The sequence below is a fragment of the Lonchura striata genome, chromosome 1 (assembly GCF_050655825.1).
Source record: "Lonchura striata isolate lonStrDom1 chromosome 1, ASM5065582v1, whole genome shotgun sequence".
NCBI lineage: Eukaryota > Metazoa > Chordata > Aves > Passeriformes > Estrildidae > Lonchura > Lonchura striata.
The window spans coordinates 66,167,342-66,181,615 of NC_140703.1; the positions used below are offsets into that span (position 1 = coordinate 66,167,342).

The 14,274-nt window shown below is 39.3% G+C and overlaps 1 protein-coding gene across 1 annotated transcript in view; it reads right to left on the reverse strand.

Annotated features, from left to right (window-relative positions):
- Nucleotides 1-4,506: 4,506 nt before the first annotated feature.
- FREM2 (FRAS1 related extracellular matrix 2) overlaps nt 4,507-14,274 on the reverse strand; it is a 122,441-nt gene continuing 112,673 nt past the window's right edge. Inside the window, exons 21-24 of the mRNA XM_021526624.3 lie at nt 12,296-12,422; nt 11,913-12,100; nt 10,870-11,016; nt 4,507-9,172 (exon numbers count right to left, since the gene is read on the reverse strand). Of these exons, the coding sequence (XP_021382299.3) occupies nt 8,660-9,172; nt 10,870-11,016; nt 11,913-12,100; nt 12,296-12,422 (975 nt within the window). The 3' untranslated portion in view covers nt 4,507-8,659. The remainder of the gene's footprint in view (nt 9,173-10,869; nt 11,017-11,912; nt 12,101-12,295; nt 12,423-14,274) is intronic.

Genomic DNA, 14,274 nt, shown 5'->3' on the forward strand with positions numbered 1-14,274 from the left:
TGTTTGTCCTTGGCATCCTGCAGCAGACATGGACTCAGAAGCTCAATAGCTGGGGTATAGACTGCAGCTGTTGGTCCCAGTTACAACTGCTGGTCTCCATCAGGGAGACAGTCCAGAATGCCACCTGTTTGCTTATTTTGGACTCCAGGAGAGTGTATCAAATCAGTCTCTCTGACCCCAAGGCTCTGGGTGGTGCATGCCAGGTTTTGACTGTGTGTTAGGCTGCTGTGATTCCTTACAGGCAAATACACCCTGAATTCTGCTTCCCACCTTGTAACACTTCATCCTTGTGATCTTACCTGAGAAATTACATATAAATAAAAATTTTTGTATTATATAATACAAAAATAGATATACTTACAAAATATCTACATTTTACATCTATCAATATATATTACATACTATAAAAACGCACAGATACTACTCTATGTTGTACAGGTATGCTTAAAACACATGATAAAATCTATATAAAATTTACATATTAATAAAAACATATTGTATGCCTGTGTGTGTTTGTGTGCATATGAACAGACATTGCAGTCATGTTTTGAAAACAAATATATTCCCAGAGAATAGAACTCCCCAGCACTTCTTGAGAAGACTGAAGAAATGCATATTACCACAGCTGACAGTCCCAGATGTGAACTACAGGAAATGCCAAAAGGCTGCAAGAATTTTTTCTAATTGTTTGCCTCACATTTACCATTCAAAGTGATGTTACGGATGACAAATGCAGTTCCTGAGGAAACCAAAGTTTCCTAGGGGTGAACTATTTCCCTGGCACCTTCAGTTTGAGAGCCAAATAGGAAAGGAAAATCCAAGTAGCAGTGTACCAAGTCAAATAGCTTGGACAGAAGCTCTTATGGGGGTCCTGTTCTGAGGGTAGGGTTGCAGGGTAGAAAAATCACCACAGCTGAGGAAAGAATAATAAATGAGTGCCCTAGTTGTTGCAGGAGGTGTGCACACAAACATTTGCAGTCTAATTTCTGATAACAGAATGGAAACTTCTCAGAAAATGTGTCTAAATACCCAACTAGTGCAGGAAAAAGTCCTCTGCTAGAGAAAGCAGGTGTTGAAATGCTCACATGCAGCCTGGCTACAAACAAGCAAGAAGTTGGTTCTGCCTCCAATACTCAACTTTTTTTCAGGTGCCAGCCAGGTTAATAACAATTAAGTTAGTGACAAAACAGCTTCAGGCATGCACCCCTCTGGGTTACTTCCTGCTGCTGGGTTAGGTCTCTGTGCACAGCATCCTGTGTTGAGAATCACTGCTGAAAAATCAAGCTTTTCCCATAACCAAGCACAGCATGTAGACTCTTAATCAGCAGTAAGAATTGCACTTCTCTGTCACACTTGTGTTCAGAAAATCTTAGGTGACTGTGACCAGCATGATACTGTTTGTGAAGGAGCTTTTTTTGGACCTTGCTACTAAAGTTCACCTGAGTTAGGATCTGAGAAGAGTTTAGGTGAACATGCTCTGCTAAGCCTTTTGCTACTGATGTCCTGGAAGATGTGACAAACATGAGCACATCTCCCGTGCAGCATGGTAAAGTTGTGTTTGACATTACAATCTGTGATGGAAGATTCTCCTGGGGTGCAAAGGAGCCCTCAGAGTCCCTGTGCTGTACTGCCCACTCTGATGCATTAGTGTTGCCTGGGATATTAAGGGCACCTTAATCATGTGGTACCTTTGCTAAATCCTGAGCAGATGAAAGATGCTGAGTGTGTGATGCAGGTGCTGATGTCCATAAAGCCATTACAAGTCTCTCCAGCTCTCTGAGAGTGGATCCAAATATTTCCTTTCCTCCTGCTGGGAGAGAGTGTTTCAAAATCCTGACCACAGGAGGCCAGGAATCCCGTCTGCAGAAGACTGCAGAAGGCACACCACTGATGAAGTGGTCTGTGCCACAGCTGTGTCATGAGATGTGGGCATTGGATGACACCTATGAAGCCAACCTCCTGATATAGCAACATAATTTTGTCCCCAAAGACAGAAGCTTTTTTTTTTATTCTGATCAATTAGCCAGATCAACCTCCTACCTTGGTTTCACAGGTTTGACAATACTGGGGACCAGTCCCTGATGAGCATAGTACAGCTTGCTGCACTGAAATCCAGGTATCTTGCAAAGAAATGGAAGCAGAGCCCAGCCACATTCCCATGAGCTATTACTTTTAAAGAATTAGGTATTTATTTTCTTACCACAATCATTCTGGTGCCATTAGAAACATAAGAAAAAAATCCATCAGTGAAAGAGACACTTGAGAGCCCAAGAAATATTATTTTAACCTTTTGGTACAAACAGCAGAGAATAAATGGAGCATGTTTATAAGGTAAATAAAATCATCAACAGTATATTTTACCTTCACCCCCAAGTTCCTCACTCCAGATGCTTTACCTCATTCTGCCCAGATCATATGCATTCACAGGATATGCACCAGGAAAAGGCTATTGGATCCTGCTGCCATTTCAAGCAGTCCTCAGCAGGAGGCTTAGGCAGATGTCAGGTGCAGGTAAATCATCTGTTAGAGGCCCAGGGTGCTGAAAAATAAAAACTTTCATTCCTATCTTATTCCAAGAAAAACACAATCAGTAAGGCACATTATGGTATTTGTATTTCAAATTACCAGTTCCAAGTCTGGGGCTGGTGGCCCTTTGTACAACTGTTAGGGCCTTAGAGTGGCTCTTCTGGGTTGGTTCGTCTGCCTCTGGCAGTGCCCAGGAGTGGAGTTGTAGGGAACAGAAAGGAAAGAGAAGATGAATAGCTTGATCCTTCTCCTGAATCCTACTGGCTTTTCCTAGTCCAGTTCCAAACCAGCTGTTGATATGAAACAGCTGATTGCAATTGACTTGTCTTCCATGAATTGCCCTTCTTCTTTTTTTTTTTTTCCTGGGATGGGAGGAGGAGGGAATGACAGTAGGAGGAAAATAGAAAGCAATACATTATGAAAAAGCAGGTACAACACACACTTACCCAGACTGCCTCATCTTGCCTTCCATGCTGAGTAAGAAGTTTTGCTAGAAAAGTGGTCAAAAACACACTCAAGATGACAATTATTCCACGTGATCTTCTGTTTGCACTGGTTTAACCTGAGCAGTTTTGCTTGGACAGCTACAGATTTATGCTCTACACGTAAACTTACACTCAGGAAAACTTTCATCATGAAACTGCAGGTAACGGGGTAAGAGGAATCCAGCACATGCTGGGGTATTGGCCAGGAAACAAAACAAGATGTATTATTTAAGAATCTTCCAGTGGCCTGCTTCAGTTTCAGTGGAAATCAGTGGTAACTTACCAAAGCAAAGTGATGCAAGGTAAATTCTGAACTAATTACCTCTTGAGATAATAAATTCCGCCCCCCCCCCCCCCCCCAACTCAAACAGGCAACCTTGAGAGTAATTTACTGAGCAGCTTTCAAAGCTAAAGCACTCCATGGGATGAGTTGAATTCCTTCAGGGCAAGAGCTAAGTCATTCTTTCAAAAGACAGCGAGGATACACTAAAAAAACCCCTGACTCGTAAAGATGCTGAAATGGGACTATGCTTGGGCTTTGAAACAAAAGTCATCCAGGACCTGCTGAGAGATGCTTGAACACCTCAGGAGTACCAAAATTCTTCCACTAAGTGCCCATATGAGTGTGATCATGGATGTGTGTGGACATGACTTTGTTGCTGTGGATGATCTTGGGAGTGGGAAATTAATGTCCTTTGATTTATGGATAATGCCATACTTCTGGGACCAGACTCTTTATTCATTTACACATATGTAACTATTTATATTGGAGCAGGACAGAAACTCTTTTAGTCTGATTATCCCTGGCAGAAGCCACAACCCAGAGCTCACAGGTATCACACAGGGCTTATCAGCTCAGACTAAGTAACTGCTGAGCATGATCCACATAAGCAAGTTCAGGCAGCAGAAGGGAATTCATGTAGCAAACCAGGAATCACTGACTGCAGACTTGTCCTTCCTTATTGCAAGGTAAATTGGTAAATATATTGTGTCACTCATGTAACTAGCCATGAAATATGGCCTTTCTGACAGTAAAGGAGGTAACTGATTGCTTAAATTCACACAGAAGTCAGAGGTCAGCGCTTACAAAAAAATTTGATGACCTGGCACAAGAGGCAACACTGGCCTTACAGGAACAAGGGATCTGCTCCCTGCAGAGTTGCTTTCTCTTGTCAGTGAGATGAGTAAAATTAAGCCTGCATGCAGGAACACGGCAATCCAGCCTACAAAGGACTTGCAGGTATCTAGAGATTTCTGATGGTCTGGAATTGAAAGAGAAATCCCTCTCTGAGCCATGAGTGCAACCACAAAGATTAAATAACAATACCCATGCTGAACCCTTCAGGACCAGAAAACAATCAGTTGAGGAACAAAGCAGTAAGATTTACTGCAAACACAGGAAATTTGTGTTCCACTGATCTGACAATTTAAGGTTTTTGTAACACTGCATTACTGATCTCTCTCCAGAGCATGATAATTATATACAAACTTTAGATCAGTAAACAAACAAAAGTAGTTTTATTTTTTCCTGATACAAATTCCAAATATTACAGCCATAGACATCAGCAAAAAGTTGTTCCAAATAAATATGACAGCTTGATAACAAATTTAAACACAGTAATTATTGTATAAATGATTAAACAAATGATATTATTACTAGCAGAATAAGTATCTCCAGGGAAAAGAGGATTGAATACATAATCTGGAAATAGATTAAATATATATATATATAAAATATACTCAGTTTATTGCCTGGATAGATAAATATTAAAATATTTGTGCACATCACTGGGAACGAGGAACTTATTCAGGTTAGTATAAACAAGACCACTTGTTAAGTAAAAGGAAAAATGCTAATAAGCTTCCAAAACATCTTGCTGAAATCTGAAACCTTGAAGCCATAGTAAAAAAAAAAAAAAAAAAAAAAAGGAAAGAAGCATGCTGTTACAAATGTATTTATTGTTCACTGAATTGTAAAAAATCCAATTTCTTAAGAATGGGACAAATCCAGCATGCCTTACAGAAAACACTGGGATTTTTTTTTTCCGAGGAGAGGACTTTGGTATCTGACTCATGAATCTTACTCATGCTTGTCCAACTTTTTAGTGTTTGCTTTGTCCTTTTCTTTGTTATCACAATTTTGCACTATAATTTTATATATTGTTACAAAAACGTAGTCTGATTATCCCCATAAACCTAAATATTTCACAAAGTTTTAATCAGACACTGTTCAAAGCAGTGATCAAGTTGTTTACTGGGCTAAATATTTGGCTTGTAGAATACATGGGTTTTGACATGATTTTATAAAATCAAGTAATAATTAAAAAAAGATTTTGCCTGCAAGCACCTTTAATGATATTTTGGTCTGGTAAAATATAAAAGCAGAAAAATAGCTTTATTGATAAACACCTAATTTCTGTATTTTATATATATATTTTTAAAAAGGTCATCTCTGCTTATACAAAACAGGCATTTCATAAATATTAAACTGTTCTATTATTTACATGTGTCCCATTCTACTGTCGAATCAACTGCTATTATCCAAACATGCAGGTTCTAGGAGAGAAATTCTGCTTTTAGTGATGCCACACATAGGCACAAAGGCAAGTTTGATGTTAGTGTACATTTGCAACTTAGTGGTGAACTTACAAAATATAAAAGGTATCTGTGGGTTAAGCCTTTGATCAATCTTGCACACATAATACATGGATCACAAAACCAGAAACTTCATTACAAGAGCAAATTGATGTGAGGTGACTGGGGGAAAGGTCTAAAGCACTGGACATGGCTTATGGATAATTGTTTCAGGCTAGAACTTGGATTAATTAAAATAAAAGATGACTGCAAGAGTTTAGTAATGGAGTTCGACCCTTTGGGTGCTGCAAACATCCTTCAATTAAGCTGTCTAATCACCATTTTCAGAAAATGTAGAAAAAGTGGGACAGATTCTGACCTGACTCATTTTGTGAAAAGCTTATGAAATCCTATTAAATGAGTGAAGTCATAAGAACACAAATCCAGAGCAAGAGATACCAGCACGAGTCTCTCTGTGGGCATATTCACACAGCACCATGAATCACAGCACAGATATTCCTAGGCCAGTATAGCTCCATGTTCCCGAGTCTTTATGGCTCACAGGAAAACTGTGCAGAATTACTAGGTCAGGTCTATCTGTGCTGACTGACCCCCACAACTAGGCTGGGAAGCCTTCTGGATGAATTTTTTTTAAGTTCAGAGGCAGCATTCTGTGTTTACGAGCTGCTTTCAAATTGCATCCTGCTCTGCTTACTGATCTCTGCAACGTGACCCCTGGAACACCAAATGCCAAGTGTATTGGGGACTGCCTCTACCCACCACAAGATGGTGGTGGTGGAAGGGACAAGACATTTTAGCATAATCTCAACATCCTAATTCAGATTTTATGTCGTTCAACTCTATTAAGAACTCCACTGCCTCTAGTGCTGTTTGACAATCTCATGGATGGTGGGATCAAGTGCAAAGGCAGCAAGATGACACCCGGCTGTGGTGTGCTGTGGCTGACATGCTGGAGGGAAGGGATTCCATCTGGGAACCTCGGCAGGCTTGAAAAGTGGGCCTGAGCAAACCTGAAGAAGTTCAACAAGGCCAAGGGCAAGGTCCTGCACCTGGGTCAGGGTAATCCCAAGCAAAAATAAAGGCTGAGCAGAGAATGGATTAGGAGCAGCCCTGCTGAGAAAGACTTGGGAGTCTGGTGGATGAGAGGCTGGACATAACACAGCAATGTGCACTCCCAGACCCAAAAGCCAAACATATCCTGAGCTGCATCTAAAGCAGCAGAGCCAACAGGGTGAGGGTGAGGGAGGAGATTCTACCCCTCTACTCTGCTCTTGTGAGACCCACCTGGAGTGCTGCATCCAGCTCTGGGGCCTCCAGCATCGGAAGGACATGGACATGATGGAGCGAGTCAAAGGAGTGCCACAAAGATGATCAGAAGTTTGTGGCACCTCCCTTATGAAGACAAGTTGAGAGAGTTGGAGTTGTTTAGTCTGGCCAATAGAAGGCTCTGGGGAAACTGAAAGGGGCTTACAAGAGAGCTGTGAAGGGACTTTTCCCAAGGGATGTAGCAATGGGACAAGAAGTAATGACTTACCCTGAAAAGAGGGTTGGTTTACCAATTAGGAGGAAATTTACTATGAAGGTGTTGAGACACTGGCACAGGTTGCCCAGGGAAGTTCTGGATGCCTCATGCCTGGAAGTATTCAAGGTAAGATTGGGTGGGGCTTTGAGTTATCTGGTGTGGTGGAAGGTGTCCCTGCCCATGACTGTGGGGTTGGACCTAGATGATCTTGAAGGTCCCTTCTGACCCAGGCCAATCTACAATTGTATGACTTAAAGGATTTGTTACATAAAATGCTAGTGTGAGAAAAAGGGCAGTTTCCTGAAGGTTACATAGCTTTCACAGCCAAGGATTTGACAGGGACAGAACAGGTCATGTCTGGATAAAAACTGACACAGGACACTGCTGATCCAAACTTGTCATGTTACCTAAAGCAAGAATGTCGAGAGAAAATTAGAATTACTCTTGCAGAAGTAGTCACTTGTTAAAAATGCCCAACAATGACCCAGCATGTTTGTCAAAATGTGCTATGATTATACAGCAATAAATACTACATGATTCAATCAAAGGTTAATTTTTTATTCTCTTTTTGTTATTTAGTATGACAACTAACTATGCTGGATTCAATATCATGATTCCTAGGCTCAGTTCAGCAGAACCTTGTCCTCTGTATTTTGAATCTAACTATTGTACTAATGCTTGCATTTCTCAGCAGTTGACATGCACTAAGAAATAAAATTTACCTTACAACATTTCCATGATCCATTATAAACTTAAGAGGACATAAGCATCTAGTTTCAGTGAAAACCAAAATTTTTTTCTGGATTTGTTGCATTCTTCGGCTTTATTTATATAAATAAAAAAAAAAATTCTCAGATTAAATAGATTAATAGGAATTTGCAGGAAAGAGTATGTATTGGATCCTGTGACATGCAAATGTTTATAATGATATGCTGTATAATCTAGCTGTCTTTGGAAAAAGTTCAGTTACATATAAGCAAAAAAAAAAAATACTGGTACAGATCAAGAGAAGTCAAAATCTTACAGGATGGAAGATCCATGCCTAAGGCATTCCATCACCTTTCAAACTATTTGAAGACATTGAGTTCTTTGTGAGAAATAGTACAAAATTTTACAGAAGAGTGTGAAGATCCCTCCTCTCAAGTATTATGTGTTTCTGAAGAGATCTCCTCTCTTATTGCAGACAGGATATATAGCACCTTTGTTCAGCTTCTTTTATTCTTTTGAAATGTCAAAAAATACAAACCCACAACAATAATCCCTCCCTTACAATGCAGTCCCTTGAATTGCTGCTTAAAATTAGTGCATGGTATAGGGACATCAGCATTTCCTTTCGTGCAAAGTGGGAGGTTTTGTTCAGCTTCTTCTGTTGTTCATAATGGTAGTAGGAGCTCAGGGTAACAAATTTCAAGTACACCTAGAAACACATGAACTCCTCATGAGTCACCATTATCTGCTGCTAAAAATGTGCAGTTCAAGAGCTTTTATGAGGCACTCTGGACACTGTGGCTTGAATACTGTGGTCTTGGAATCAAACCTCTGAACTGTCATTGCTGTAATTATGTGGTAGCATCATGGGTTCATTGCTGCCTGATTCATTTGTACTTTCCTTCTTGTCAGAATTTCGTTTCCATTTTAGCAGCAAAATGATAATTGCAATTAAGCAGATGGCAAAGAAAACGACAGCAGCTCCACCAATGATTGTGACTATGCTGATTCCTGCATTTTGGTTATTCAGTTCCCTGGGGAGAACACCATTGAGTGCAACCTCCCTTTGAGGCACCTGTTTCCTGCTGGTGCGATCCAGGGCTATGTGCTGTATATTCGTTCCTCGGTTGCTCTCCACTCCAATGTCTCTTGCAAGTTCTGGGGCCTGCTCAGTTCCCCTTTTCTGCCTTCTCCATGGGGATGCTCCTGGGCTCCCAGCACTGAGGAGCGAGTGGTACTGGTGCTCCACGCTTCTTTTACCGATGCCACGGTTAACGTTCTCCTTGGAACGCACGGTGTAGATTGTATGGACATACCACTCCCTACCCAAAGACACCTGGAAAGAAACATTTTTTGCATTTAAACACACAGACACTAAATATGGGCAACGCTAAATGCAGAGAAAAATCAGTCCCTGTTCTGAACTGAATGCCTGGACAAGCAATTTCAAAATCATGCACAGATGCCTCCTGACTTTGTGCCAATGTGCACCAGAAGAGTTGTATTTTCTGCTAAAATTTTCAGAGGGTTTAGTCTCCATACATCAGACTCTGTGGCTACTAAGTGCAGATGAAGAAGGCTATGGCCTTGACATGGTTTTGGTGCTATTAGTACCAGAAGCCATACAAAGTATCTTTAGCTGTGGATGGGCCACAGAAAAGGACCTTCCAAGCCCAACTTACCAAGTGATTAGGCCCTGGCTGTAATTCCATCTAAACATAAGAAAGAAATTTTTTACTGCAAGGATGGTTGAACATTGGAACAGGGAGCCTGTGGAGTGTCCTTCCACAGAGATGTTCAAAAGATAATTGGTCATGGTCTGGTGCAACCCATTCTAGGTGACCCTGCTTTGAGCAGGGTGTTGGAACAGTCAATTTCCACAGGTCCCTGAAAATTTCATCCACCCTGGGTTGTGTGGGTCCCTGTAATCTGTGTGAGATGATACTACCTTCCTTCAATTTATCTCATCTTTCCTGGATACATACCAGGTTTGGCTTCCACAAGGTCCAGTAGGCTTGTCTGAGTATTGTCTTAAAACTACCGCCGATTAATTTGAATGGCTGCAGCCCAGTTTTCTTATTTTGAAAAATAACACATTTTCTATTTTACTCTTACCTTTCCAAGTATTTTTCAGGATATACTTTTTTATTCTCAGTTTTTGGACAGGAAGAGGACCAAAAATCATGGCATTATTATCTATGGAAATGGATTTTTCACATGAAAAATGAGACTCCATTTTGCTGGGAGCTGATTTGAAACTCTTTTTATACTTTAAAATAGGCCTTTTGTTAAATACTCTACTGCTTACAATGGGATCTTTAATACTGAAGTGTCCAGGAGTAGAATCAAAGTCTCCTTCATATTTTTCCTACTAATTTATACACTTGAGTTGTGCATGCAGTTTTGCAAATACTAGAGACAAATAGTGAAGATAGAACTTTTTGGCTGGGTTATACAGATCAAAGGGCTGAATGCACACAGCTGATGGATTATATATAATTAAGAAGTAGTTGTATCCTTTAGCTGTCAATTCTCAGTGAAGATTTTCAGTGCTTCACATTGTGCAAGTATGCAAAGAAAGAATTGTACAGAAAATGCCGAGTATCAACTTGATTTTGATGAAGCATACTATAAATGCTTATGATTTTAAATTTTTTGTCTTTGAGAAGTGAGATGGGAAACAATAAAACAATGCTGTGCAACAAGAATCTTATTAACTTTTTAAAAGAAATGTACAAGAAAAATTTGCATAACTTCTGCTTAGCCTGTGGAATTATAGAAGAGAAAAGCAAGAGTATCCCAACAGAAACATTTTAATAAGTGGTCCAGATTTTATATCTATAAGTTTCTAAGCATCTATAATTGTGTTTTATTGTCACTGGAATCTGAAAGATTAAATCTTTCTGATTCCAGTGACAATGAAAGAATAAATCTTTCTGTTGGTTTCAATTTGAATTATAGTTAACAACAATACTTGTGCAAGTGTTTCTTCCTTGGTTCAGTACTCTTGCTACTAAGCTACAGAAATCATACCTGAAACAAAGGAGTTGAGTCTACTTTGAATCCATCAGAGCCTGGCTGTTTAACTAATGGAATTGCTTCGGGATCGTCTATTGCAAGTTTTGCATTAAAAAGTACATTTCCAAAGCTTGTGGCTTGTGTCTCTGGCTGAGCTTTGTCCTGCACGGAGAGAAAAAAAAAAATTGCAAAACAGATTTATTTATTTGAGGAAAAACAGTTTTAGTATTTACTTGCAATGTAAAAATTGTGTAGTTTAAACATGCTGTTTTATGCAGTCTAGGGAAATACTAAAGAGAAATACATGAAAAGCAGTTGTGGTCCCATCTGACTTGCACTAACTTCTGTTTAATCTCTTGCCTTTCTGGAATAAAAGGGGAAAACACTAGTGAACAACCATAGCTACACTTCTTAAATAAAAGAGATACATAAATGTGGTCTCAAATTAAAGTAAGAAGTCTATTTCCCAGTTTAAATAAGTTACATTTCATTTCATTAAGAGACAGTAACATAAATTTGTTTACCTTATTATATAATCATCTTACTTAAAGTTAACTCTAAAAGTTCGGCATCAGGTCTGTAGTTACCTGGGGTTAGTCTATAGTTAGTTTCAGGAAGGAAATTAGATCATCCACGCCAACTTTAGAGGTATTTCTCTTTCCCTATGGACTACAGAGGCAACCTGGATGACTAACTTTGCAGTATACACTAGATTTTGGGTGGCTAAACATGAAACAAATTGCAATCTTTCTCTTGCATGTCTTCTGAAATTCTCTCTGTGGTCTGTGGATACGGGCAATGCAGAGAAAAAGCCTATCTTGAGATTCTAACTTAGGTCAAACTCTTACTGAAGGTAGTTCCCAGAAAGACAAAGAATAGAAGCAGGAGGGAAAAGGCAAGATAATGCCTCCATCATTTCATGTTAATCTGGAGCTTAAGTAAATATTTGGTGCTGTTGAGAACATTTTAAAGAACAGCTGGGTTTCAGATAGAAGACAAGTTAGAAAAAAAAAATTAAAATACATATCTATGCATCCTCCCAGAATTAGAGCACTTACCACAATCTTAAACCTGTACAGAAGGGATGGAGAATCAGCAAGGCACCCATATTCAGTGTTGGATGGATTATATTTGGGTACATATCCATCAGCTCCTGTGCACAGGAAGACCTTCTCGATGCTACAGTAGAAGGAGTCACCCAAATTCTGCACTGGATCCACCATCACTCGACCGTATATGACATCCCCTGTAAACAGGGCACATAGTTCACATCTGTTTAGACAGAACATTTAGCACAGCTCTGAGGCTGAGCTAACAAAGCCTTGTCAAGAAGCTTAGTGCAACAAGCACAAAACCCTTACTCCTGTCTTGTTTTGACAGAAACAGGATCCTGATAGTGTGAAACACAAATTAAACGTGCATGATCTATGCACAATTATACCTTCTGAGAAAGTAACATCACTTTCTTGCCCAAAGCCCATCGAGCCATCAGAGAGCCACAGAGCCTTTTTGGAGAGCAGGAACATCTGGGTGTTCAAGCTGAACTCAGCAGCCACTGGGTCACTGACCTAAAATCACAAAAGCATAAGGCTCTTCAACAAGACTTTTTAATGAAAAAAGCATAGCATGATTTTAAACTCCTTAACTGTTAAAACAAAGCATGATCTTCTCCCACGGTACATTACTTACCAGCTCTGCCCACCTATATGCAATAGTACAGTTTAATCAAAAGATCTCCTGGTACTAGACATATATTGCTATGTGTTTTATATGCAAACAACCTTTGGATTATCTGCCTCTGTGATATTTGATAGTATTCTAAGTTTGTTTCTTCCAGCCACATTTTTCCCAATCCCAGCTAAGGAGGTGTCAAGGGCAACTTATGTGTGGGGGTAATATGAGTAAAATTTTTCCCTCAAAAACTAGTCTCTGACTTATCACAGCCTGTTTTCTCTATCCCATTTTCATTCTTACACACAAGTCCCACTTCTGCTTCTGATCCTCTGTCAATATTTGAAAGCACACATTGCTGGAGATTTATTTTCAAGTATCAGTTTTTCTAATGTGCTGCAGGATATATCAGATCATGCATGTGAAAATGCACCAAACCATTTGAACATCTTTTATGCTACTATTTATCTTTTTATGGTAATATTTCTCTTTATATATTTGGCACACTTACCTATGGTCCTTCCTTGATTACATGAAAAGTACAAAATTAATCAATACTACCAGAATAAGTTTTTCATGGGACCATAAAACAAGAAAGAAGGCAAACTATAAAGTGACATGGCATAATAAAAGGGAAATTATACCATGAATAGAAGAACTGGGGGGGCCTAAAGTTCAAAAAGATGCAAGTACCTGAGGAAATAAAGTAGAAGATACATATATCCGGAAAAAAAAAAAAAAGAAAATAGGAAAAATAACAAGAGGACACTAAAATAATAAAAAAAGATAAATATATATGTATATTTATGTATATATATGTATAAGTGTGTGGACAGGAAGGAAAAAAAACAACAAAGAAAACATTCTTTCTGGCTCATGGACAAGGGTCCATTTCACAATAGAATCCCAAAACTATCAAAACAACAGGGTCTGGCAAGAAGAATGTACAGCTCAAACCTTTTTATAAATGGAGTGCTACTCTTCAGAAAAAGGAGCCCTACCATCATAGCCTTTGCAAAGAAAAAAAAAACAAAAAGTAAAAAATTCCATTCCCTTTGAAAGCTTCTTTCTAAATGCCAGGAAAACAGGCCATTGGGTTATAGTTCCACAAATACTTGATGAGCACAACTCTTTTCCAGTTGTGTTGTTTATACAGTAGTTTAAGTGTAATTACTGTCACGGGCATTTTATATAAGAATTCTTGAAAACCAGTCTGTGAGGATCTCCTGGGTGAAAAGAATAGCTGTCACTTTATTCAGCCTATTTGACATGTTCATCAACTCTGCATATGGATGATGTGGGGACACTGCAGATCATCTATGGGATTAAAGCCCATGTTATACTTGGTACCTCAAGGAACAGAGCACTCTTGAGATTGGTCCATCTCACGGCAACAAGTATCCTGAATATGGAAGGGCTTCTGTCAGGAAACAGTCATACACATTGAAAGAAAGGAGATGCTGAGAGGATTGGGATAAACCAAATCTTGGAGGTTGAATATTGTTCTTTTTCAGGGAATCCTAGAGTAAGCTGGTGTTAATACAACCCTCACTAGAATTCCAGGCCACCTGCTTCACTCCTCAGGGGTCATGAAGAGAGGAAAAAGGAGATATGCAGGTGATACATGTTAGAAAAGAAAAAAATGTTCAACTAGTGGAGAAACATAAAATATATTTTCTTCTTGATTCTTAATATGATTCCTCATTTGTGACCACTGAAAACAATTGTGAAGGAAATTAGAAGAAAAAG